Source organism: Chenopodium quinoa, unplaced genomic scaffold (assembly GCF_001683475.1).
Source record: "Chenopodium quinoa cultivar QQ74 unplaced genomic scaffold, ASM168347v1, whole genome shotgun sequence".
Lineage (NCBI taxonomy): Eukaryota > Viridiplantae > Streptophyta > Magnoliopsida > Caryophyllales > Amaranthaceae > Chenopodium > Chenopodium quinoa.
In genome coordinates, this window is record NW_018745238.1 from 7,569 (window position 1) to 35,500 (window position 27,932).

The following is a 27,932-nucleotide window of genomic DNA, read 5'->3' on the forward strand; positions in this document are numbered from 1 at the left end:
AGTTTTAGAAAGAGAGTGTCGGGGTTGAGAAATGACTTGTGAGTTTTGTAACTCGGTTTTCCAAGTATTTATATATGAGGGGCAAAATAGGAAATTCAATAAAAAAATGCGAGCGTCACCTTGTAATTTGTGAACGACGTTTAACAACACCCATATATTATGGTGTAGTATGATAGTTTATTATATTTACGTGTAGTTTTGTACAATGGTAGATGCACGTTAAAATGTTTAACGTAACAATCCCAATTTTAATGTTGCAGGTCAAACTTTTGCGGGGTTAGTACCCGGTTGTACTGCTAGTACTCATCATGCTTGCGACGGCATTTTTGACCCTGGTTGTTGTGGGGGAATATCATGTGTTTCAGGATTTTGTAAACAAGGTAAGTACCGCAATTTCAATATCTATTTACATTATATAACTCTTCAGTTTTCTCATAAAAAATATATAATATAAAAACAAATTTCGGGATTTACTTTTAACAAATCGTGAGTTGCACAGGCCAAAAAAAACTACGTTATATTCGTTTCTAAATGATATCCAAATTTATTTGTCTCAATGCATCTATTGGGAATCAATTAATATCTTTACACCTGCTCTTTAGCTAAAATCCGAAGGGCTAGTGATCAACTCTCATAGGACTCATTTTGATTTATAAGTTTAAGAATTTCTCGAGAAAATTAAAGTTACCCTTTTGGAGATTAGTTGGCAAGTTGCGCACATCACTTGGTATTGCGAGCCGGTTTTTATAATTGTAGGCTAGCGTTTGGAATGAATATGGTGGTACCACAATGGATTATAACCTAATATTATTGCTTGAGGTCGATTAATGAATAGCTATGTTGTTATGGTATGGAGGGAGGCAGACTGTTGGTCTATTGTTGTTCTTTCTTTTAACATAGGAAAAAGGATGTTAACGAGAAATGTCGAACCAAGTACTAGTTGTTCAAGCTAGGCTTCACAAAAAACACATGAGCTCGACCCTCTCAACCGAATTTTAATTTTAGCTTATTCGAGCTTGGCTCGTATAGATATTTTTTTGTCGTTCAAGCTTAGCATACGAGCATCTCATTTAATTCGCGCTCGAGCTTCAACCGAACTATGGTAATATAAATACCCTATTTTATAAACTAGCCATGATAGACGAGCAAGAAGTAAATGAGATGCTATTAATATTATTACAAAAATAAATAAATAAAATAATAAAAAATAAAAAATTAGAAATAACCCATTCTGATGCTTATACAGTATATTTATCTTTTGTGATATTTACTATAAATTTCTTAAGGACGTAATAAACGAACATGAAACAAGTCAAAAACTGAGTTGTTCGACCTAGTATCATATAAATTTTAAATGTCATCTATTTGTTTCAATATCAATTATTATAACAATTATTTTTGTCCTTAATTTTATCAAATGTTTGTAACAATAGAACGTCAGTATTTTTATAAAATTCTCCTTGAATGAATAAATCTTGATTAAGCTGAGACCAAGCTTGAAATTCCAAGCTAAGACATCAGAAGTTCAGAACTGGAGTTATTTGCACAGGTTTGAGTTATGAAAATATTGTAGAAACAACGAAATAAGAGAAAGTTGCATCAGTTTAGCCAGAAATTGTAATCATTTCCGTTTTCTCCTTAGGCCTCTCCAGAAATCAAGTAATCTTGAAAATGATATCGATATTTGAGACCGATGAAATCCAGCTCTAAACTACTTTGCAAAAGTGTCTAACTACACCAAACCACTGGTTCACTGCAACTGCTCAATAGACTAGGAATCGATAAAAAAAATATGAACATTTCTCGGTATTTCCAAGACTCACATCCATTTCTTTGTTTACAGACATTAGAATCCAGCAACAAGCCATAACGAACTTTGAAGCAGCAGACAGATAACTGATTATGATGCCAATTAGGAAAAATAACAAAAAACGACGACCAAATATTCTGCTGAGTCAATTAGCAATATAAATGTTGTACAAAGCCTGAGATATTACAACTTCAATTGTTCTGTACATTGGTGATTTCCGTTTAACTATACATTTTTACACAAAATTCTTGCGGAAATGTTAGCATTTCCTTGAGAGAATCTATCCAAAAGCTCAACTTTACAAATGAGAGGCACGCCTAAGTGACCCAACCCACTCTAAAAGCCATCATAACTCGAGTCAACCACAAGTCACCTTAACTAAAAATATGTGCCCTTGACATGTGAAACTACGCCTCCTTAATCAATAGTCAATAATAAATGTTCTATTGAAGTGTCATACATGTGCTGTACAGTGCCTAGCTTAACCAGAGCCCAGTAGTTCAGTACACAGTAGTCACTAATCTTCGTCTATGACTGTGACATAGGGCTCCTCTTTAGTAGTCTAGACTGCAAGATATAGAGGGGAAAAATCAAACAAGTTTACAATAGAAACTAAGCAAGGACCGTTTGAATGCAATTCACACCTTGCCTTTCGTCAATTTCCAGCTTCCTGGACTGTGCTGCTGAGATTGATATTCATATTTTTTAATAGAATTTATACCAACTGTCTGATCTCGGCACAAATTGTTATCAATCAAAGAATCCTACAAGCATGTCAGGTAAAACGCTCAGAATTCTGGAAGCAATTAAGTTTGAGAAATATTGGAATTGTATTCTTTGTGATCACAACTAACAAATCTAAACAAACTTAGTACCTCACCCTCAAAACTAGACTGCAAAAAACCCACAGTAACTGCAATTCTGTTGGGAACATACACAAGAACTACAAGAGGTTCCAGTGAAATACCTTGCTTTCCGATCCTAGGCAAGTCTTAACCTCCAAACGATCATAGTAGAAGAGTATCTGCAGAAAAGAAAATAACTGAATAACATTGAAAGAACATGATAACAAAGAGACTGTTTCTGTCACACTTGCCTCCCCTCCCAAAAATAAGATGAGTGAGATATATTAAAGAGGTTAAATCACAAAAGTATCAGCCTGCAGGTACTTGTGATAAGCATAGTTATTAGTAAGCAAAGTCGGACTTGTATAGAGCAAGGAAATTTGAAGTCAAATACCACAATTATCAGGTGTAGGACATAGCAAAACACCCCAGCCAAAAGCCAACTATCCAAGTTGTAAGCAAAATACCCGCCAATAGCCTTACCTTTCCAATTAACTGAGTGTTTAATGCATCAGCAGCCATGATCTGCACTCCAAGACAATGGTTGGTAGAAATGCAGAAAGGGCAAAATATGGAATTGTATACACATCCATCTTCTTGGCACCAGATACCCTGTCCTGGAATATCTTTGTTATTCCTATTATAAAGCCGCTGATCAACTGATAATATATCCACTATTAAAACTGGCACAAGAGATGGTGAAGTCTGTAAACTTTGCGGCCCATGTCCTTTAGAAAGACTACTCAAAATAATTTTTGATAGTGAAGTCAAGAAACATGTGACATACGAGCTGTTTTCAGGAAGACCAAGTGGGTTTTTGCAGAGTGAGCAAAAAATTTGTAAAAGTTGATCCATACAGAAACCCCCACACTTGGAAGATATATTGCCCTCATTTACCACAGAAGGTTGAGCGCTAGGCTTAAGTTCACATGCTGATAAACTCACCTTAGAAAATTTTGTTCTTTGACTTGAATTGTCATTTAACTCTGAATAATTCATCATTCTAAAGTCCTGACTATTTTCTGCATTCACTACATCAAACTTCATTTTCTGAATGGTGTTCATCTGCTGTGTATTAAGCAACATCCTCTTTTTCTGTGCATGAGAATTAACACTCAAATTGGCAGATGACTCTACTTCCTGTGTTAACTCCTTGGTATTTCCCCTGCCAATCCTTTCTGGAGTAACTTCAGCGCACGTCACTTTTGAAGGAGATTGAGCTGAATCTGTTAAAGACACATGATGGGCTTGATCAAACTCAGATGCCTGGATTATGGTGGAATAAGAATTGTCCTCATTCATGAAAGGCTCAGGACTAGATACAGCATAGTCTCCAGCCATAGGAGTCTCCTTAACAACAGAAAGTTCTAGCCTTTCTTCAAAATTAGCTGTGCAAAGTGTTTCACAGCACCTGAAAATGAAGGAAACCAAGTTAGTAACATTCTCCTGAGTAAACATTGCCATTGACTACTGTAAACAGAGAATAATTCACATGCAAAAGAATTTAGCACAAAAAATAAGACTTTGCTAGGAATCAATTTAGATTGAATATTTCAAGGAAATTTGATAAGCATCAATGTGAGGGGGAGGGGCATTTCAGAGAGTAGCATTTCAGTAGCTTGAAGAGGAAGACGGTAAGCAAGGGTCAGAGCTCAATTTTTCATTACTAGAATATGAGCTCAAGTTGACTTCAATGTCAGCAACACAGCATGAACATTACCGATATATTTTCCACTTCCCATAGAAAAATACACTCAGTTATAGGTGAATGACAAAAGGTTTTGATTGCCATAAAAAATGGGTTACATTATTTACATCAAACTTTTGCCCAAAATATATATTTTCAAGAGCCCATGATTTAAATTATGTATGGCAGTGTAGATATGTGGTAGAAAAAATTACATAAATACAAGATAATAATAAACAATAAAAATCATCTCAATTATAGATGTAACGAGCCAATTCATAGATTCTTGGTTAATGCAGCTGAACCCATCCTTTTAGGAATAAGGCTTTAGGTTTTGTTGCTGTAGTATTAGTGTTACTGTGTAACAGAATATAGAACAAACAAGAATCAAATGTGACATACTCCAAACTATAGCAATCTTTGTCAATCTCTTTCTGGTTGTCAATATCTTCCACGTGAGTTGATAAAGGTTCCTGGATTCCATTGTTTCTTTGAGATCTTATTGTCGTATGATCAGAGATACCCCCAGCTTTGCGTGATAAACAATGAGAAAGTCCAGTAGATGGCATCTTCATGCTGCCAGAAACCATTCCCATTTCACTGACTTGTGAATTGGTTGATTTCTGAGTTTTCAATCTTATGGATTCTTTGACTGAAGCATCAGGAAGATTACCTTCTAAATCAGCAACAGGATCTTGTAACTTAATGGTGTTGCCAACCCTCTCCTGTGAAATATTAGAAAGTAAATCTACAAAACTAATGAGACAACAAATGTAACATCAAATAAAGCATCTTGTTTAACCTTAATGTTACAGAAGAAGGATTTCAATCCTTCAACTGATGTCTCAAAGTTCTCATATGTTCTGATTGACTTCCTTAGCCACTTTGAAATGTAGATCGTATTTCTTTCCTCACGAAATCGTTCATCTGAAAGGGAGTAAGTGAAGAGCCATCATCAAAAGTTGTATAACGTAAACAAGATATATTTACTACCAAAACATGCCAAGATAGGAAGGAGTTAACAGAAAGGAAACAGGAGGCAGAACACTAAACAAATTAAAAATATGCACTGAACATTAAGCTTAGTCAAAGATCAGTTTCCAAGTGAGACCTTGCCTCTATTACCATGATCTGTGTTGCAACAAACTAGTTTTACCACTAAATGTTTTGTAGGGACATGAAAAATAAATATGAAACAGTAAGTGGATTTTAAGGCTAAAAGGAGAGAAAAACAAGACCAGTCTTCAGTTCAAACCAGGTGAAAAGGGAGAGTGAGGAAAAGGTTACTTGTATAAATTAATATTTTATAAAGAAAAGGCTGTGAAATAATATACTACCTCTGTTTCACAATAGATGCAATATTTTGACTTTTTCACTTTGTCAAAACACAACAATGACCATTAATTTTATTTTTTTTATCAACTAGTAAAAAATTATGGAAAGATAATATATTGAAAATATACATTGAAACAAATCCAAGACTTTTTATACTTCCTCCAATTTATTTAATTGCACCATTTTCCTTTTAGGGAAGTTGCATATCAATTGCACCATTTCTATAATGGGTATACTTTCATACACTTTTTGTTTGTTTTCATACACCAAATACCAATTTTACCCTTACTCACATTTGATATATACCCTTGTAACCTCACTTTTACTCTCTTCTTTGTAGTCACATACTCACATGGGCGTTTTTGTCATTTCATTCCTTTCATAAACTTTGTGCCCAACACAAATGGTGCAATTAAAAAAACAGAGGTATATTAGTAATATTTTTTTATACAAGTAAAAAATGTAGTCAAAGTAAATAACTAGATTATAAAAATAAATAAAAAGTCAAAACAGTGCCTGTATTGTGAAATGGAGGTAATATTAATCTTGCTTATGGGTTACACCAAGGTAATAGTTTACATTTTGAAAATCATGCTGTAAGTCTAAATTTTTTCTTCCTCACTAGATCAATAAATTTTAGAAGATTCAAACTAAAGAATGCTCACACATGTAAATAAAACATGGCACACTGCAGGTTCAATTGCATTGATTTAAATGCAGTGGTTTTTACACAACTTTTAAAAGCTACTTTTCTCTCACAAATCACAACCACTCCATTAACCCCATTGCTTTTCTTTTTCGTCAATTCCTTTCAACCAAAAACTAAAAAAGTAACTGTCCCCAATGGAGCAAACAAAGGGGGCAGAGGGAGTATGATATATTTTAAATGTTAACATACATTGACAGCCAGGAAGAAAAAAAAAAAAAAAAAGACAAACAGACTCAATAAACTAGATTTTATCTTATGCTTCAAAATTCTTGGTTAAGAATCTATTTTATCTCTATCAAGAAAAAAAGAGTTTCTTTTGAAGGCATTGGGATACTCTTCCATCTTGTCAGAAACAACATGATGCAGCCTCTACTCATACATATAAACCTTCACGTTGATTTATAGAGTTCATAATATGCAGTTATGTCCAATAAATAAAACTGCTTCATCCCTTTCGAAACCAGATCATGCCTTTTTGCACATTCATTTATTAACCTCAATCCCATCCCAATACATTAAAGCAGCAAAAAACCCAACAGGAAGAACTAAGAAGACAAAGATTACCTAAGAAGATGATTGCCCCATAATCATGCCTGTGACGGATACACCTGCCTGTCATCAGGCAAATGAAAGAGTAAATATCACATGGTAAACCCTTGGTTACAAGAATTACAACAGCTGGTTTTTAAAAATTATAGTACCGAGAGCAAGGTAGACTTAACCTATACAGAAACAATTAGAGCCAATACTTGATTCTAAGAGAATAGAAAAATATAGCCACATGACAATATAAATGATATGATAACTTGAAAAGTGAGCACATTTTAGGGACATGATTTCGTTATAATGCTTTGAATTTGCAGACACATCTGTCAACCATCGACATATAATTAAAAGAGGGAGGGGCCTTCACACACACATAAACATAGACATATATATTCTGGGCCTGGATTTGTTTCAGATTTTAATAACCTATTTCCTCAGATGTTAGCAATTCTAAAATGTCCGGTGTCCCAGAGGACTAATCAAACGTACAGAGGAACACACCACGCGCACACACACACACACACGCATCAAACGTATAGACAAACACCAAAAGGTTTTTTTCACCTTTCTGCTAACTACTTACTACTGCTTGAGTGATCCTTTTGAGATCTCTTGCTTTTAGAAAGCCACAAAAATGCAATCATATATTGAGTAGGAAAACCAAAACATCAAAGGATCTTTATATATCACATATTGAGAATCATGACACATTCCGAGCAGCCTAATTTTTTATCACAAGAGCCAGACAATAGTACCTCAGTTTTCAGTCTCATAAGTCCATTCAAACTAACCTTGAGCACCAGGAATCAGTCTAAGCCTCCAAGGATAACAAGTATAGGTGAAATTGTTTAGTAAACCAATAGAGCAATAAAAATTTATTTGAAATTGTTCAAATTGAATGGAAATGTTGAACAGAAAATAGGTTGTTTTTCAGACTTGTTGTCTGATGCTTGTTAGTTTCTCAAAATCTCAAATGGTTCTGCCTTCCTAGAAGGTTTGATTGGTAGGAACACTTTAAAAACTAAATCTTCTCAAGACAATCAAACCTTCTAGAAAGGAAGATCATATACTGATTAATCTAAAGAGAGATCACAGAATCATACAGCCAACCATGGAAATCAATCATCCTTCACCCCTAAGGATCCATCTTTTTCAAGATTTTGAAGTCTAGGAGCAAAATATTTTGGCTGGCTATAGTATGGTGCTTGTAACTAGAAAGGGGAGAAAAAAAAAAGAGGGGGGACAGATTTAATTGTCTTAAATTCCCCTTAATTGAGAGCGGCTGGAGTTTTTAAAGGGGCTTCTTCAACAATCACATTTTAGCATGTTATTTTGCAAGGAGATTATGCTCCTAGACTATGGGACTTCTAAGATTTTCACACCATGTATTGATACTTTAGTTCATCTGTAACCTTGCTATTTAAAATAAACTGAAAACCAATGCTGTTGATCTATAATAACATTGCAGTACATATAGCTTGAAACCGGATTTTCCTTTGTGCAACATCTAGAAGAAAAAAAATGTATCCTTTTCTTTTAAATACCCTGAGATTATTAAAGCCTACAATAACTTAATACGAGCATCACTTAAATAATATGTTGTAGCAATCAGCCTATCAAAGATTAATCGACGCTCATTTTCTAGTATACCCCTGCATACCTGCAGCCTGATTCAGTGCTCGGAAAGCTTGTTGGCAGTACCAGTCACTTCCACTTAGAAGATTCTTGGAGCATTTATATGTGTCATTATACTTCTTCTTCTCAGCAACTTGGATGTCATTTCTGCAAAGATTTCAAAATTGATAATCTCAATTTGGTATACAACCAAAAAACCCAGTTCAATTAAGACAGAAAAGGCTAAAAATTCTTACATGTTTGGAAAAGGAATACCAATAATTATCTGAAGCAGTTAAGAAGATACATCCCCACAAATATTAGTATAAAGAAGGAATTTCTCATAGCAATAAATAAATAACTGATATACATTGAGCTCATTTTAGTCATAATCTACGTAATAATCATACATATCTACATTATATATAATTTTGAAATAGTTCAAAAAGGATACCACAGCACGAGCATTTTCATCTGAAAAGTCAATTCCTTCAGAGACCTGCGCACATAGACAACAGCCAAAAACCAAGATTCAGCAATTTGAAAGGATCATATGTCCCCTTACATCAGCATTATAATGTTAAAACATTGTTATACTAGAGCTCTGACAGAATAAAGTCATCTTATGAAAAAACAGAGCTAAATGAATAATTAAAAAGGAAAGAATTTTTAAATGCAAGAATGCAATCAACAACAAATCACCTAACCTTCGTTCAAACAGAAGCTGACCCTATATATAAAATGCAACAGTCACCTACTATTTACAAAAGAAAATCAAAAGCATAGAAAGGCTAACAAATTGTCTGATCCAGTAATTGTTTGGTTGAATAGTAGAATTCAGCCTACCCTAATTACTGTGATTTCCCCATGGTGGATTAACTATGATGTGCTCATAACTGCTAGATTCAACTTTTTGCGGAAATTTCACAAGCCTAGGTAAGAAACTTCCCACCCTAATAGAGAATTTCCCAAAAAGTTTAGATTTCTGCAATTTTTTTTTTTTTTTTTTGACAAGAAGAAAAAGGATTTCATTAATAAAAGATAGTCAAACGGCACTTACAAACAATTCCTAGGAAATCTGAAATTTCAACACAAGTACAAATCACCTTAGAACTAGTTTCATCGCAGATTCGATCAACAATCGCCTTAATAAAAAAACTTCATCCGAAGCAATACAATCTGTGAGTTAGCACTAATTCGGCTTGAGATCCACTGATGAATAGTTGAATGAGCGAAAATACTCATATAGTCTTCTAAATACTTTCGAAGATTAAGAAACCCTAAATCTTCGTAGACGAACAAAAAAAGAAATTAAGCCTTACAAAGATTCACCTTAAAGCCTAATAGAATAACCACCACCTTAAAGTGGGATCCATTTATTGAAAGCAATTAAAAAGTTTTTAGGGCTTACCACCGGTAAAAACACCGGTGGAAACCCCTACAAAGATTCACAATTGAGACCATAAGAAAAAGATGAAAGAGAAAGAGAGAAAAGGAGAAGAGTGAAGGAAAACCTTAAAAAAAATAAGAAAAAAATCTAGCAATGAAAGCTAGAAAAACCCTCCCAAGGGAAAACCCCTAGAGGGAATCAGAAAAACCTAGAATTTAATTTCTGCATTTTTGTTACCCTATAAGGATATATATTACTCGGGATGTTTTTTTATCTATACTTATCTGTTAATCAGATAGCCATTAATTCTATCAAAGTTTAAATGTCCAATCAAAAGAATAGTGAGTCTTTTGACTCCATTTGAAATGAAAACTGGAAAATTATTCAACCATTTTACATACATGGATTCCAAAAATTCAACTTACTTCATGATGAGTTACCAAAGAAAGAAAGAAAATCCTACTTGATCAACATAACAAAGAACCATTGAAAACCTGCTCTTTAAAAGAGTGCCAACAACAAAATATTGTGAAAAACACCCCACCCTCAAAGGAAGCACTTGCAAATGGTGACATGAAGACTTGACCAAACAATTATGACCATTACAATTCTTCCCACCATCTTTCCTGCTTCGCTATCATCAGGAGCTAAGGTCCAAAGCAAGATAGAAATTAACTAGCTGCGGCTGAAATTATAGTTATCTTCTCTCACACTTAGAGAGAGAATCATCCCATAAGATCAATTTTATGAGCTCTTTGCACTGGATGATCAGTACTATGGACCAAGAGATAAAGAGTTATGAACAATAGAAGAGCAGCCATCAATTGTAAACAAAAATTGAAAAGACATCAAAGGCATTCTTGAATTTGCTTCTTGCAAATATAATCACCGGATAGAGGATAGCTAATGTTTTCACTTCTGGTTGATGTGTTGGCCATTAAGACTACCTCAGATTCTAACACCATCACAGTGATTGAAGGATTATCTGCTATGAAACCACGAATAAAGGCAGGAAAAAGCAGGTTTCTTCCATTAGATGATCAATTACTTATGTGATTTGAGTCAAGTATGAAAAAACATGTAATTTGCTCCTTAACTTCTTCAACAGTGTTTACTTCAGTGTTCTCCTTTTTTAGTTGGTAGTATGTAATCAATTTTCTCCTCGGTAAATTTTTCCTCAGTACAGGTAATAAAAAGAGAAGTATACCTAGATATCTTCCCCCACAAAGGAGCAAAAGAAAGAAAAAAGAAGTATAGGACCAAAGAATTCACTGTGTTTCTTCAACCACAAATTTCACCAAGCTGCCTTAAGGTGGTTTAGACTCTTAGGAATAGACCCTTTAAAGATGTTCTATTGTTCTGAAATGCTTTTCCTCAATCTAACCGCAAAAACAATTATATAAGGATTAAGGAAATTTATTAAAAAAAAAAAAAAAAAAGGCCATTGGTAGCTACAGCCAGATCTCAGGACTGAAATAAGCATTTAGCACATCAAGCCCCACCCAGATCTTTGCTATGAATTAACATAGCTTGAGCTTCATAGAACAGACCATAGGAAGAAGATGATGAATTTTGATTAACTAACTGAATTGCAGCACTTATGTATGATAATTCCACTTCCAAAAGTGGATTCTCTCCCAATTTACCCTTCTAAAGCTAACTTAAAGCATTCAACAATACTCAACATGCTTATCTCTCTCTAATTAGCTCTATTTATAGAGCATTTCCCTAACAAACTAACTTCTCCTAACAACTTTATTGTAACTCTACACCCTAAATTGCCCCTCTTCCCTAATATCAGTTCACTGCAATCTCGTATGGAACTATTCTTTTAGCACATCAAGCACCAGCCAGATCTCTTGAAGAGCCCATTATTGTGATCAGGCTTCAACTACACAACTTCTTAATTTGAGTTGATCTTGACTTTCATTCCTTCCGTTGGTTCGGACATGTAAGAAGGACACCCCAGGGTGCACCAGTACGAAGAGTGGAAGAGTGGGATCATAGAGAGGTTAAACGAGGTATTTGATCTTAAGGGATGGAGGAGTAAGATTATTGTGGATGCCTATACGGAATAATCACTTTTGGTCCATGTAGCCGACCCCACTTATGGGATTAAGGCTTTGATTGATTGACTGACTTTCATTGCTTGATGAATCTCAGCCTTATAATTTTGTGTCCTAAGGATTCAAGAAGCAAAAAGAATTTAGAAATAATACACAGGATAGTGCATTTATGTTGACATCAATCACAAACAAAAGACCAAATCTACCAAGCTATAGCCTCAGAATTGTGCAAGACGCACCAAGGTGCAAACGTCCTTGGAACCTATACACAAGGTGAAGGTGTGTGCCTTTAGTAGGCAAGGTAAACTTTATATATATAAAAATAAATTTCTAAAACATATGTCTAAGAAATGAATTCTGAGAAAAAATGAAAGAGATATGTGATCATAAGCTAGGGTTTCTAAAAAAAATTGGTGGATATGGGGTTTTAATCTCCTCTAGAATTACAGTAAATCTGACTGATGCAAAGTCATGTTGTACTTATTTTAAAATTATCTTACACATCAGTGGTTGACGCCTTACCACATAAGACGCAAAGGCCTTATATCTTATTAAATTAGCATAAATATCAAGGTGCTTGTGAAGCTAGTATAGGTGACCTATATGATGTAACCGACTATTTTAAGTATATATCCAGGTCATCGCAAGATTACATGTTTGACACACACTCACACATTGTACGTAATAGTCATAGTAGTATCATGCAGCAAGAACTTATCATTATAATTCTGTAATGGTGAAGGGTAAAGTCATTCTTACTAGGGACTGAACATTGATGCATAACTATAAAAATCGTCACACACCTTTCCACGGCAAACAGCAAGAAACGCAGCCCCCTCCTTAGATTCCTCGATTGAATTAGCTGTAGTAGACAAATTGGATTTTACTTTCTTTGCCTTTCTCCTTTTTCCAAGAGCTGGCTTAGTGCCTGGACGAATTGCACTATAATAACCTTTCAAAACAGCTTCAAAATCCTCCTGACTTCCTCCTCTGGGCTCTGCATATCAAAGGATATTAGCAATTATCTTGTAGATTATGCTCCTAAAGTAGTGCAAAACCGGAATTTCTCAAAATATATCTCTTCCAAATAGCATTTAAATTAAGAACAAAAACAAGAGGCCCTCCAGATAGTTAACACATACTATCCAATAGCATAACATTGAATTTTTTTATGTTGCCATTTGCAGAACAGGATTAATTACCAACAAAGACGGGTTTTCTAGCATTCATCCGAGACCACTGGCCTGTTTCAATCCACCTTTTACAAAGCTTATCCATTAGCTTATAGCTTGGGAAAAACACTAGTGAACCACCAGGAACAACCTTGAACAGCTCCTCCAAAGCTTTACCAACAGCATCCTTCATAACAATTCACAATAGAATCAAAATAGATGTGATTGACCTAGAGTTCATAGCAATGGAGGGAAAAGAAACTACTAAATTAGCAAGTACCTGAAACGCATATGCATCGGCTGTCTTATAGCTAGCATTTAAGGGATATTCATGTGGACCAGTAGAAATTATTGAAGCCCAAACCTGTGGAAAATAAAGAACAATATTCAAAACAAAGCATGAGATAGTGACCAGGGACAAAGGGACTAGGCCACCATAAGATACTACATGTAACATGTTCACAGACTATACCTGAGATTCAACATCAATTACGTGTGGAGCCTCTAGAAGCGTGCCAAATGGGATTCCAAGTTCAGATGAAAAAGAATTCATTGGTGATAGAGTCCTGATATTACCCCAAAAAAATAAAAAAACAAAATCATGAAACATGGCATATTATTAACAGAACAGCAACTACGAGAAGTTGCAAATAAAAAATGTAGAAATTAAGAGATTTACTGCCACTTTCATCATCAGCATTCATCAAAAAAGCAGTCCAGTTACTGACATGAGTGGAGCTCATGGAAACAAGTAGTTTTCAGATTTTAGTGAGCCAAGCTCCTGAGGTGCAAATAATATAACCAAACAAAGAAAAAGGCAAGCAGGCCTCTTCAAGGAGTGGATTAACTTCAACCAGGTGCACATGCAATCATGGATTTAATTAACATATAAACTGAATTAGTGAACTTTTCAACTACAACTGCAAACCAATTAACTTTCCCGATAAGGGGAACCAATTTCAAAGTATTCAGCAAGCAGCAACATGAACTCAAGAGTGACTGCCCAAAGTATGTTATTGTGTGGTTGCTGTACGACTGACTGCGACCCTAAACAACAGAGTATAAATTAACCACAGCTTATAGCAATATATGCAAAAACCTACCCAGATGTTAAAATCACTGATAATGAAAGATCAGTGATATCTCTGAATACAACAGCTGGGTTCAAACACCACAAACTGAAAGTAAGTGTCCAGCTACCTGAAATGTGCACAGCAACAGCGCAATAAGATATATTGACAAAATAGTCAAAGTTACATGCAGAAGAAATTCATAGAGAAAAGATGAAAGGAGATGATAACTGTAGGTTTCATAATATATTTGATGCTTTTATCTCATACTACATTCTTAGAGCATCATCAACCAAGTCATGAAAGAACTAGTACATCCTCTCTTTTGGCAAGTCTCACTCCTCCAAATCATTGTGACAGCCTATTCCTAAATGTACTACTTAACTACAACCAAATACATATTTTTTTTTAAAAAAGGTTTATTTCTCTTTCTATTACTTTATTCATAATAACGTATTAAAAAAGAAAAAAAATGTTCAAGCATATATTAAGATGGGTTTTTTACTTGTAGATCAAGAAAATATATATATACATATATATATATATACAAGTATTTTCATTTTTAATTTTCATAAAAAAGAGGGGAGAAAAAAAAACAAAAACAAAAAAACAAAAACAAAAAAAAAACAAATTTAGATAAAAATTTATTTTCAGAGTATCAAGATTCATGAGTTTATTGCCTAGTCTCCTATACTTTTCCATAAGGTGGGAAATACAAAATGAGTTGGTTCACGATTTATGTCCATCTTTCTTTTTTGATTCTTCCCCTCCTTCCTCTAGACCACCTTTTTCAGCCAGATAGCAAGTTATCACAGGTTGGAAGCTGTAAGAGCAGTTACGTCCACATACGAACCTCTAGCAGGTGGTTCAAGATTGATTCTAAAAGAGCTTATTTCACCAAGTCCCATTGCACCGAGATGTGAAGTGCTGGTGGTGATCATCACCCTAGGTAGTGGAAAAAATTTATTAGAAAAGCAGTATAAATAAGGATGGTGATTTGCAGGAAAACGGGATTCAGGATATTGTAGTGAAAGAAAGTCCTTGGGATAGTGTCGCCTCTCAAATTCGGAGATGTGTTGGCAATGTATTTTATTATATTTCATCTTAAATTGAAGTGAGTTCCTGGTTTCAGACATAATCAATCAAAGCCTTAATCCCATAAGTGGGGTCGTCTAACATAAACCAAAGTTGATTATTCCGTGTAGTCATCGACATAAATCTTCCTCCTCCATCCCTTACGATCCAATCCTTCATCCTCATGCAAACCCATACACTTCATATCCTTCCTAACTCCTTCCAACCAAGTCATTTTCGGTCTCCCTCTCTCTCGTTTCACCCCTCCATGGTACCACTCTTCCACTCTTCGCACCGGTGCACCTTCGGGTCTCCGTCTTACATGCCCAAACCAACGCAGGCGATTTTCCCTTAGTTTATCTGCACCTCATTCCTGATTCTATCTCTTAGAGAGTTCCCATACATCCACCTTAACATGCGCATTTCCGTAACCTCCATCTTTTTAATGTGCTCCTTCTTAGAACCCAACATTCTGTACCATAGAGCAACACTGGTCTTATGGCAATCCTGTAGAACTTTCCCTTCAACTGTAAGGGAATTTTTCGGTCACACAACACTCCTGTGGCCGCTCTCCATTTAAGCCACCCCGACTTAATCCTATGAGCCACGTCTTGATCAATGTCACCATTCTTCTAGATGATCGACCCAAGATACTTAAAGCATTCACTCATGGTCAAATCCTTTCCATCCAAACTCACCACTTCATTGCATGTCCCCTTCTGAGTACCAAAATGACATACCAAATATTCAGTCTTACTCCGACTTAGCTTAAACTCTCTAGATTACAACCTTTGCCTCCATTGCTCCAACTTAGCATTAACCCCATCTTTAGTTTCATCCACCAAAACGATATCATCTACGAACAACATACACCATGGAACCTCATCTTGAATTCGTCTAGTTACTTCATCTAGAACCGTTGCAAAAAGAAAAGGGCTTTATGCAGACCCTTGATGCAATCCAATTGTAATGGGGAAATCTCTTGTCAACCCTCCACATGTCCTCACATTTGTTGACACATCTTGATACATATCCTTAACCAAGTCCACGTACCTTCGTGGGATACCTTTTTTCAACATTGCCCAGCAAAGTACCTCTCTTGGCACCTTGTCATATGCCTTCTCTAAGTTAATAAAGACCATATGAAGATCCTTCTTCTTTACCCTATAAAACTCCATCATTTGTCTTATCAAATGGATTGCTTCCATTGTAGATCTCCGAGGCATAAAACCAAATTAGTTATCCGAAATGCTTGTGCATGCCCTCAACCTATGTTCAATCACCCTTTTCTACAACTTCATAGTGTGGCTCATAAGCTTGATCCCTCGATAGTTAGAACAATCTTGAGCGTCTCCTTTGTTTTTATAGACCGGGACCAAGGTGCTCTTCCTCCAATCTTGCGGGATCCTTGTAGCCGTCCATATCTTGTTGAAAAGGTCTGTTAACCAATCAATACCAATCTTACCTAAACACCTCCACACCACTATTGGTACACCATCAAGGCCAACCGCCTTCTTAAGCTTCATCTTCTTCGGTGCAATCTCCCCCTCTACTCACCTAATCCTCTGCATATACTCCATGTTGATTTATTCATCACTCCCGGAGGTATATCCTGTCACAACTCCATTACTTCCATTAAACAATTCATCGAAGTACCCCTTCCACCTGTCCTTAATGTCCTCCTTTTGTACTAGGACCATTTGGTTCTTATCTTTGACACACTTCACCATGCCAATATCCTTCCTTGTCTCTTGTCTTCTCTTTATCATCTTATAAATGATCTTTCCTCCCTCCTTGGAGTCAAGCTATAAGCCTTTTCTTTTGCTTGGCGAACAGTTGCCTTTGCCTTACTCTTAGCCTCTTTATACGCTACAAAAGTTTCGTCACTTCTACATTTTCCCAAGGCTAGATAGCATTCCCTTTTTTGCTTAATTACTGTTTTCACCTCTTCATTCCACCACTAAGTATCTCTATGTATCGAAGCTCTTCCCCTTGATTCCCCTAAGACCTCTTTGGCCACTCTCAGGAAGTCATTCGTAACCAAGTCATGTCTGGATCCACCTCTCCATCCCAATCCGCCTCCTTAATTACCTTTACTGTAAAAACCTAAGACTTTGCATCCCTTAAAGTCCACCATCTTATCATTGGCTCATCTTGTCTTCCTTTTTTCTTAAAGTCCACCATCTTATCATTGGCTCCTCTTGTCTTCCTTTTTTCTTCGCCTTCTCTTTCAAACGGATAGTCATTACCAAAAGCCGGTGTTGGGTGACCACATTCTCTCCTAGGATGACCTTGCAGTTTAGGGAACTTTGTCTATCTGCTCCTTAGCAGGAAGTCTATTTGTGTTGCATTTGCTCGACTCCGAAAAGTTATCAAGTGTGAATCCCGCTTCTTAAATCGAGTATTAGCCAAAATTAAATCATACGATTGGGCAAAATCCATAATAACTTCACCACCTGCGTCAATCTGCCTATACCTAAAGCCTACATGGACACTCTCATAGCCATCTCGGCTCGCCCCAACGTGCCCATTTAAATCACCTCCAATAATAATTTCTCTAAAATGTGGACACCCTTTACCACCTCGTCTAAATCCTCCCAAAATTGTCGGATCTCTTCTGCATCCAAACCAACTTGGGGAGCATAAGCACTAATAACATTCACAATCTCCAGGCCACATAGCAACTTCACCATTATCATTCTTCTGATAGACCTCCTCAACTACCTCTTTCGACAACCTCTCATCGAGAATCACACCAACTCCGTTCCTAGCTCCACTATTCCTAGTCCTGTGGCTCGTTTCTTGTCCAACATACCACACCTTATACCCCAAATCAAGCCGCGAGCTCCTTCTCCTGTCCACCTTGTCTCTTGGAGGCACATGATTTTTACGCGTCTTCTCTTCATCACTTCTACTTCTTCTGTTGTTTCCCCGTAAGAGACCCCACATTCAAAGAACCGATCATTTGACACCACACTTGGGCAATGTGGCGCGTCGCTTCCGGGCGACGACCTGGCAACCCTTGCATACTTATCAATGCACCCAGGTTTGGGAAGTGCAGCGCGTCGCTCGGTAGGGAACGCCCCAATGGCACACCCTTGCTCATTTGACACCACACTCGGGCAATGTGGCGCGTCGCTCCGGGCGACAAACTAGCAACGCTTGCATACTTATCACTACACCTAGGTCTAGAAAGTGCAGCGCGTCGCTAAGTAGGGAACTCCCCCACGAAAATATTAGTTTGGCTAATGTCATGGGATGTGACTATGTTTTACATTGCTTGTGCCTACTGAAACCCTCCTCCTTTATCCAAGCTCATGTCAAACATTACAAAGAGCAAAATCACCATCCTTATTCTGATGATCCATTTTTTAGGTCAACATTAAAAAGAAAAGAATATGTTCGAGGGCACAACTTATTGTTTTTTCCTTGTTGAGGAGTTAAGAATGCTCAAATTCATAAGATGGAATGAAGCTAACAATTTAAGAAGACATCAAGAATTCACTTAGTTGAAATGTTAAAGAAAAATGAATTAACTCGAATTTGTGAAATTTACATTGTACACCAGGGTGTACCATGCTCAAGGTACACATAGACCAAAATTTTCATTCAAAAAAAAAATAAATAAATAAAAATAAAAAGTCGGCTTCGTAAATTAATGCTCCTTAATTGAAGGTTTTTTGTTATATCCTTTCCATAATTTTTAGCTTCCCATATCCATAGTTATTCATAATCAGTTTTTACAAATATAGAGAATTTTTAGAGAGAATAAAATTTCAAGAGAAAGAAATAAATATTTTAGAGAGAAAATGATGGCTCATGGTGAATTTCGTCACGATCTATGATTGTCAATTTGCACTTGATGATCACCAGATTGATGTTTTTGACAAATAATAATTCATGTTAGATTTTGTCATCAAATGAGAAGGTAGTTTTTAATTATTTTTTCAATTTATATTTCATAATTTTGTTGTTGATGATAAAGGTTTTAGATTATTATATTTGTTCATGGATCATTTTGAACAAATTCATCCCTGGAAAAAATGTAAATTTTTTTTTTATTATTTTAGTTTTTTTTTTTTAATTTGTGTTATTTTCACAGGTTAAAGATGAAGTTCTTTTGGATTGGCATGGATGTTCTTTTTTCAGTTTTTTTTTATCCATATTCATTTTTTTAATTGGAATGAATATGTTCATTGTGTTTAATTAATATGTTTTTTGGGTCTAAACTATATGTTCTTTATGGTCACATACTATGTTCTTTGAATTTGAACTATATGTTCATTTGTTACAAACTATGTTAATCTAATTGCGAATTTTTTTTGAAAAAAATGATCTAATTGTGTATATATATATTTTTTGAAATCGGGATCATAAAGGTTGATGAAGACGATATACTTTTGAGACCTCTTCAATTGATGATTGATTTTCCAATAGATCTAAAGAATATTCGTTATATTAATTAAGAACATGATAATATTATTTAAAGAACATTATTTATATTTATCCAACATGTTAAAACAAAATTCAGAGAACATTTTACATTAAGTAATGAACATTGTATGACAATAAAGGTACATTAAAATTACAATCAAAGAACATGGACATTTAAAAATCATATAATGAACATCATAATAAATACCCATAACCAAGATGAATATTTTAACAAAATGTAAAAATATATAATTGGTTGTTTAGAGAATTTTTTTAAAAGGAAAATGAACAGTATAAAAAATATTGGAATTTTAAATTTTGAAAATGAATTCCAAATTTTAAAATTTGAAACTTGAAAATAAAATCTAAGATTAGAGAGAGAAATTATAGAAAACTAACTATTTTGAAATGATTTGACATTAAATACGCGGTAAAAATCAATTGGTAATTATCATTTACCTTTTTTAAAAACTGTTTCACCAAAATTAGCACGTTCTTTATATTTCAATGTTGTGTTCTTTTATAAAGTGGTGATGTTCATTATAAATATAAGTTAAGTTCTTTACGTTTTTTTTTTTAACTAGTTTTGATCCGAGTGTACCATGCGCATGGTACACCCGGGTGTACCAACCAACGATTGGAAATTTGTAGACCTTCAAATTTTTGAATACGTTGAAATCCTTAACCTTAGACTTACAAGCCTACCCCCACCATCCTAGCTAGAAGAAGGGGTATTCAATGCTTCAGAAAAAGAGGATAGCTTGCGCCAGCAAAATATCATATGATAGGGTGAAATCCATCGAACTTGTGGCATAGTATCACACTTCAAAGACACAGACATGACCACATAAAATAATAGAAAATAAAATAATAAAAATAAAGAAACAGAAAACAAAATTACTATCAGTCTAATCCTAATCTAGATCTAAAGTCAAGGGTAGCTTGAAGCCTATTATTTAAAGATGCTACCAGTTAAATTTGCATCGTAAGTAATTCCTACAGACATTAAGTTGTGCCTTCAAAATCTTTGAGGGTTAAGGAAATCAGCATGTCAATGTTATTTAACCAACAAAACCAGAGAATTGCAATGCAAGTCCACAATATATACAAGGTCTCCTGCATGATAACAATTTCCTTCACTTATAGACATTGCATGTTACAAACCAGCACCTAGAAATCTCACCAGTGTCTTTTTTGAAGATGCATTGTACAGCAAGTTGGAAGTCATTTATGTGAAGCCCATTTTTCTGAAAAAAATAATTAAGAGAGCAGAAAAGACCTGCAATGATGAAAACATATCGTGTTAGAGTTTGACAGAATCTGATCAGTAAAGCAGAAGCACTTTCGAAAGTAATTACCTTCCAATGCTACTGCTGACATGCCACTTAAATGAGCTAACCCTGATTCGGTGTCTGAAGCAGCTTTGATAGCCTTAACAAATGGATTGTACACATTAGCAAAACAGCAGCTTGGTTATCAAGAGCTAACTTATCAGTATAGATATGGACCTTAGCAGCACACTCTTGCAAGATTGGGAAGCACTGTTGTGATATGCTAGCCTCTTGGAGCTCCTTTAAAGCCTTATCTCCTGTCCAACTGCATTTGAAATACAATGGAAGCATAGTTTAATAGGCAGGGTAAAACTCACTATATCAAAAATAAATTACCTCCTTACTATTTTGGATGTTTTAAAAGTAAGCCCCTCTTCCCTTTCCAAGATGGTTATATGTATCCTCAGACAAGCCCCTACAATAATTGATTGTTTAGACTATAATGTAGTAGATTATTTTAGAAAGGGGCAAATGTGTTTATGGATACGTACACTAGTCAAATAGCCTACTTTAGTATTTGAGATAAAAGTGAAGAGGTTTTTTCTTTGGGATAGATTAGAATTACTTATGACTAGTTAAAACACCCTGCTCCTTATATGTATGATAATGTTAAAAATAATAGTGCATTTGTACTAGAGCTTAGGATATGAGTTAGAGCAAAAAAAATTAATGTTAGATGGTAAAGATTAATTACAAGCTATGGAATTTAAGGTAGCTCCCTAAGGCCCGCCCTTGTTGTGGGTAGGGGGTATACATAACCAATTGTCACATTCAACTTTCATAGCATTTTGAAAATGTGATAAATGAGAAATTAAAAGAGTGATTTACAATACGAGTACAATGCAAACAATTAAACATGATTGGTAGCTAATTTGATTTGCGTGGTCACAATCACTTATCAAAAAAAAAATATATAGATAGAAAAAATCACACATGGTATGGAAAAGGCATGTTTATAGTCTAATGTAACCATAAAACCAATGTATAAAAAAGCTCAAGGTGCACTAAAGCGATAGAGGTCCTGCTGCGCCTAGGCACACCTCCTTGGGCGCTTTTTTGAAGTGAGACACACTGTATAAACATTAAATATATATATATTGACTAAAATGCGCCTCAGGTAGTCAGGTGAGCCTAGGCACCATTTTTATACACTAATGTAAACCAGATATATAAATCAAAATAATCGAGAACTTAATCACATAAATTGTCTTCTTTTCTTCTTCAACCTTTGGTCATACTAAACTAAGCTTGAAAACTGGAGGTAAAGAGAAGAATTTACTCACCATGAGACATAGCGCTGAAAATCACGCTTTTCTAAAGCCCCTTTTCGGCGCTCCATCCAGCTTAAAACATCCTACATGTCTCAGCCATCACAATTGATTAGAGAAAAATTAATCAGGCGATTCGGTAATATGGATTTATATGCTTAAAAGCAAAACAATCACCTGGACCATTTCATACAGAGGCTGGTATGTCAGTGCGTCACCTCCACAGAGCTGACCTAGCTCCATCTGCAATTCTTTTATAAAGTATGCGAGCATTAGTAACAGATGATAATGATAAGAGCAGTATACTGTAAGAGATTCACTTACTATGCAAAGCATCTTCATCAACATCCACACTACCAGCTTCTCGAGATATGTCCTCTATATTACTGTCAAGTTTCAATAAGTTCAGAGGTTTCTCTATAAAAACTACCGATACTGGTGACAATATATAAACTGAACCTATGGAATCACACAGAAGTATCACTATCCTTAAACATTTTAGCTTGGTCAGACCACCATTAAAACAACTACATGTCTACAGGTAATATTCCCAAGATGAACACCTTTATAATTACATAGAACAAACCCAAAATCATAATTATCAAGTACTTGTGAAATCATAATCATGCGATTCTTCGTTCATTTCAAATAAAGCCAACTTTGTGGCCTAATGATAACAAAACACAGGATATAATTGTATCATCAAAGGAATTTCAATTGAATTTAATGTCAGAAGCATACCCAACCCAATCACTGAAAACAAATTTTAAACCATTATTGGAGTAATGGAAATACGGCATTGTGATTTGTTGTACAATGTCATAATTGTTTAAGTTACCAGCCACAAAATTTCAGGCTTAATATATAATTAAATATGGCTTCAGAGACATGATCAATTCAAACTGATAACTGGTTAAGCATTTACCTTTCAGGGACTGGGGGGAAAAATGAATAAGACATGTAGCCAGATGTCAAGAAAATAATAGTTGTAAAAGTTGACAGTTGAGGCACATTCCTTTAAATATGACAATAAAAGCTTGTATTTTTAAACGGTGATTGAAGCATTAAACAAAACAATATATTACGCATATAGAGGCAAGGCTGCAGTATTTGGTATTTTTACCAGCATAAAAAAGACTAGAGTACAGACTCCTATTAGAAATCATGATTGTAAATGCAATGGGAAAGAGACAAAGCAGTTAAGTTGAGAGTTATAAGCATACTGGGCTTCATCAAGAACAAGAATAGCTCCCTTGATGTCAATTTCCATTGCTCTTCGGATAATCGGATTGGTAATATAACTATACGGGCAAAAAACGATATGTGCATCACCAGCCAATGAACGCGCCGCAAAATACGAGCAACCTGCAAATGATAAGACATTTGTTCTCAATTTCCAGAGATAATTACAGGAATATAGACTACAGACTGCAAGGGTAAAAAACAAAAGCTGAAGCACAGAATAAGCTAAATAACCTTTTACTGTTTTTCCAATCTTGACAAGATCTTCAATATCATGAGCCTCATGACAACCACCTTTCTGGAGAGATGGATGACTTTTAACTCTATGAGCATTTCTGCACAGACAAAGAGCACAGACATGAAGAACTGAAATTGTGAAGAGCATCTACATGAAACCATGAAAATCACTTACTTGAACTGTGGACACCCAGCTTCTTTGTTCTCAAGAAGTAACTTGCTGAACAAAAATGCATATCTCCATGTTAGGGGAAGGAATTAATGAAAGAATATAGAATTAACCTGCGTATTTTGGCTTAACGAAATTTCACCATTCCTCATCTAGGTTGTCTCCATTACGTATCTTTTCATTAGTGCAATAATGCTTCCTAGATGCCTGGAAAAACGTGAAAAGTAAGGAAAAGGTTTACACATTCTCGACCAGATGAGCATGCATTTGTTCTGTGTAGCTAGGTACATCATATGATGAAGAACCACAACCATCCAGCTTACCAGCCCTACCATCATCCCTACTGTACAAAATCAATAAAAAAAAAAACCTGGGAATCCAGTTGCTGAGGACGAAGCATACCCAACAACCATTAAACCAAATAAACACATTGAAATAATGGTATCATGATATTTTCCATCAAATCAGATCAAGTGTTCAAGTTATACATTAACAAAGTGGCATGCTCTCAAAAAAAATAACTTTTCATCAACAAAATGAGCTAGTGCATTAGATGTCAAGATAGACACCACGGCATAGAAAGCAAGGAGAGGCGTTTTCAGCCAATACAGAGTTCAATATTTGGTATCTCGGCCGTAATAGATTAAAAATAAATAAATAAATAGAAGTATAAGTTGCCAGCACAAACTTAAAAATTGTAAGACTTACCAAAACAGCCATAGGGGCCCTGTAAGTTGTCTTCCGATATTCACGAATAACTTGTGTAATTTGAGAATGAGTTCTCCTAACAAAGTTACAGATATATAGATAATCAGCACACATCAGTTGGGCAAAAAATTTATAATTTGATTCATCCATCCAATTTTAAAGTACATAAATACATAATACATCTCCCTATAAAGTTGGGTTTATATATTCATTTTTGAGATTTCAAAACAAACAGAAAAGTGAGAATCTGCCATAGGCACCTTCCACTTTTATCAATAAAATCATATATGTGGTCTTCATCCATTCCTCTTCATGATATTTTCTGTTTTTTTTATTTAAGAGAAAATAATTATATTGATCAATCAAGAAAAACCTTACAGAAAAGGACTGTGTACTCTTAAAGAGATGCCAAAAGACAAATAACAAATCAATTCAATACCTCTGAATCTCCCCAATTGAATAACCCTTAAAAGCCCTGCTGCCTTTGCCAATAAAGATGCTAACAATGTTCCATAGCAAATTACAAGAGAGAAAATCCTTAGAATATATACGGCTATTTGCTCCAACCACATACTACACAAGATCACCATCACAACATTTCACCTCATCATCTCCTCTTCACAGTCACTATGTGTATGTTTTATACATAAAACTAATTGGTCAGCAAAACTACCGAAACAAATGTCCAGTTTCTCAGGATTGACTCACTTTTGCAATATGATGCAGCCGTTTCAATCTGGTATTATTCTCTATGTGTTATCATTTTATTCTCTAAGAACAGAACTTGCCAGCAGGCAAATTGAAAAATTTTCTATAGCTTCTTTTGGCAATGAGGCCTCTGCTCCAGAAAAAAGTATGTACGCTTTGTAAAATGGCATGCCAAATATATTGTAAATGTTAAGGAGAGACAGGAAAATGAACCCCTTATAATATACAATATTGATTTCAATAATATACACACAGCAAAGCAACGACAAATACAATTATGGTAAAAAATAGCTGTCTAAGTTGACAAGATCTGACCAAAAAAGTCAAACATGTCTAGTCATTTTGAGAAGCGGTGTGCATTCAAAATCAATTGAGGGTTTCCTAATATGATATAGAACTTTCTTTACTAAATAATACTAAAACCCAACTGGTGGTTTATGAGCAGAAAACGAGAAATAATTGACTGGATGAAAAAAATCACAAAGAAAATCAACTCCGCACTTACGAGGCATAATATATGGTGGGCACTGATTTCTTGCTTTGACTCATAGTATTTGTTGCAGGTGGAGCTGTCTCCGGTGTTGAAGTCTCTGGAGATAAAATTGATCAACTCTTTACAGACATGTTATAAACATATAATAGGCTGAAACACTGTTTAGGAAATTTAAACATATCATCACCATTCAAGCAAGTATCCAATAATCAATTCATATTGATTAACGTGTCTATAAGGGGCATCTTCACCACTAGCAGAAGTGAGAGCACAAATTGTCGTAACTTAAACAACTAAAAAATGTTAAGAGTATCCACCTCTATAATCACTTAACAACAGGGTTAAGGAACGCGTATATCATAAGGTATATATAGATTCCAGTTTTAAGAGAACTTCATTTGACAATAAAGCTCGGTTATTTTTGCACACGTTTCCATTATACGCTTCCCACCTAGCATCTTCATTGTTAGAAATTGAGGGTCGGATGCTAAAAAAAAAAAAATACCAATAGTTTCCCTAAGCCCTTCCATGAAAATTTTAACATCAACAACATAAATAAAAACCCATAACTTTGATTCGCATGTAAATTTTGTTCATCACCCATAAGGCCATAACCTTGACTCTTGTCAATTTTGCTCTTGCCACTAGCTTTTTTTTCTATGAGCATCAATTGAATTTTGAAGTTCAAGTTCGACAAATAATCCTTAACTGTCATAAACTTCCTAATAGAACAGGATAGAGATCTAAATTTACTTGCGGATATTGAACAGTTCACCCCCAAAACCCAACCCTAACTTAAACTTCCAAAAATCCACAACACCAAACTTCTTCGATTGAACAGAGGAGTGAAGGACGGTTCAGACCATTAATAACTGAATAAAAAAAAAAAAAAAAAAAAAAAAAAAAAAAAAAAAAACCCAGATGTCTTGAGAAAATTGATTTCCAATAGCCCATAATTGACAAACTGGTGTACAATATAATCAATACCGCTAAATATACATCTAAATTTTCAGCACTTCACCCCCAAACCCACAAATTCTACCATAAACTTCCAAAACCCTAACCCCACTAAAGTAATTCAAATCAAAATGGGTAATATTAAAAATCAAAAACCCTAGAATCTGGAAAATTGAACAAAACACAAAAAAACATAATTTCAGTGGGAAAACAAACCAGAAAGCTGAGAATCAACGACGAAGCCGCCGCCATGATTAAGAGGGTCAGAAGAAGCCCTAGAATCAGGCTTAGAGTGTTGCTGCTGAAAAATGGGGTTTTTGCCGCGATGAAGCTGCCAAGCAAGAGCAGAGCAGAGGAGAGAGAGAGACTTTCCAGTACCAGTAGGAGACTCAAGGAGAGCATGGCAATGTCCTTCCTTTTGAGCTCGATCAAGCGTAGAGATGACCCGACCCATGAATGCAAGCTGAGATCCGTACGGTTTGTAAGGGAATTCAACTGGGATTCCTCCAATGTGGTAGACATTTCTAGGGTTTTCTGGATTTTGGTGGGTTGATGCTTCCATTTTTTTTCTGGTTTTGCTGTGAGTGAGGAGAGAGAAAGAGGAAGAGGAAGAAGATGAAACTGGGAGAAATCAATTGGCGGGAAGGAAGTTTGAATTTTGGGGTTTTTGGCCGCGCAATGTATTTCGATAGCTTCTACAGCAAGGGTCAAGAGTTCAATGTGTTTTCTGGTTTGGGTTAAGAACTTAATTAAGAGCTTAAGATTGTCAAATCACTCAAATGGCATATTGACTGTTTACTGTTTACGAGAGTGAGTTTCTCTCCCGATTTCAAGACATCCTGAGATTGATTCTCATCACTTGCCCTTGTAGCACTATAAATATAAAAAAAAAAAAATATTGATTGTTTATTATCAAGGTGGGTTTGTGGCGCATTGCTCATATTATTGCGGATATGCAATTGAGAAGGGTTAGGCACTATGAGTATAGAGGAAAAGTTTGCGTCAAACTTGATTAAGTTCGATTAAGGAGATCTTAAAATGATTTGAATTGATTAAATATTTATAAG

General features: G+C 35.3%; 1 protein-coding gene across 2 annotated transcripts; it reads right to left on the reverse strand.

Annotated features, from left to right (window-relative positions):
• Nucleotides 1-1,959: 1,959 nt before the first annotated feature.
• On the reverse strand, nucleotides 1,960-27,735 carry LOC110711110 (Fanconi anemia group J protein homolog). 2 transcript variants are annotated; one of them, XM_021889477.1, is made up of 28 exons: nucleotides 27,082-27,735; nucleotides 25,921-26,005; nucleotides 24,708-24,783; nucleotides 24,142-24,206; nucleotides 24,006-24,050; nucleotides 23,828-23,928; nucleotides 23,575-23,716; nucleotides 22,676-22,737; nucleotides 22,529-22,602; nucleotides 22,367-22,437; nucleotides 21,261-21,348; nucleotides 21,111-21,183; nucleotides 20,936-21,031; nucleotides 14,278-14,374; nucleotides 13,647-13,740; nucleotides 13,455-13,538; nucleotides 13,205-13,361; nucleotides 12,806-12,999; nucleotides 9,001-9,045; nucleotides 8,804-8,832; nucleotides 8,593-8,714; nucleotides 6,951-6,998; nucleotides 5,145-5,269; nucleotides 4,745-5,067; nucleotides 3,139-4,066; nucleotides 2,778-2,834; nucleotides 2,455-2,574; nucleotides 1,960-2,372 (listed from the first exon to the last, which is right to left on the reverse strand). In XM_021889477.1, the coding sequence occupies exons 1-28, from the start codon at nucleotides 27,425-27,427 to the stop codon at nucleotides 2,328-2,330; spliced, it is 3,792 nt and encodes a 1,263-aa protein (XP_021745169.1). In that variant the 5' UTR covers nucleotides 27,428-27,735; the 3' UTR covers nucleotides 1,960-2,327. The 2 variants fall into 2 exon arrangements, with proteins under 2 accessions (XP_021745169.1, XP_021745170.1); XM_021889478.1 differs by having other exon boundaries at nucleotides 1,960-2,377; nucleotides 27,082-27,734.
• Nucleotides 27,736-27,932: the final 197 nt, after the last annotated feature.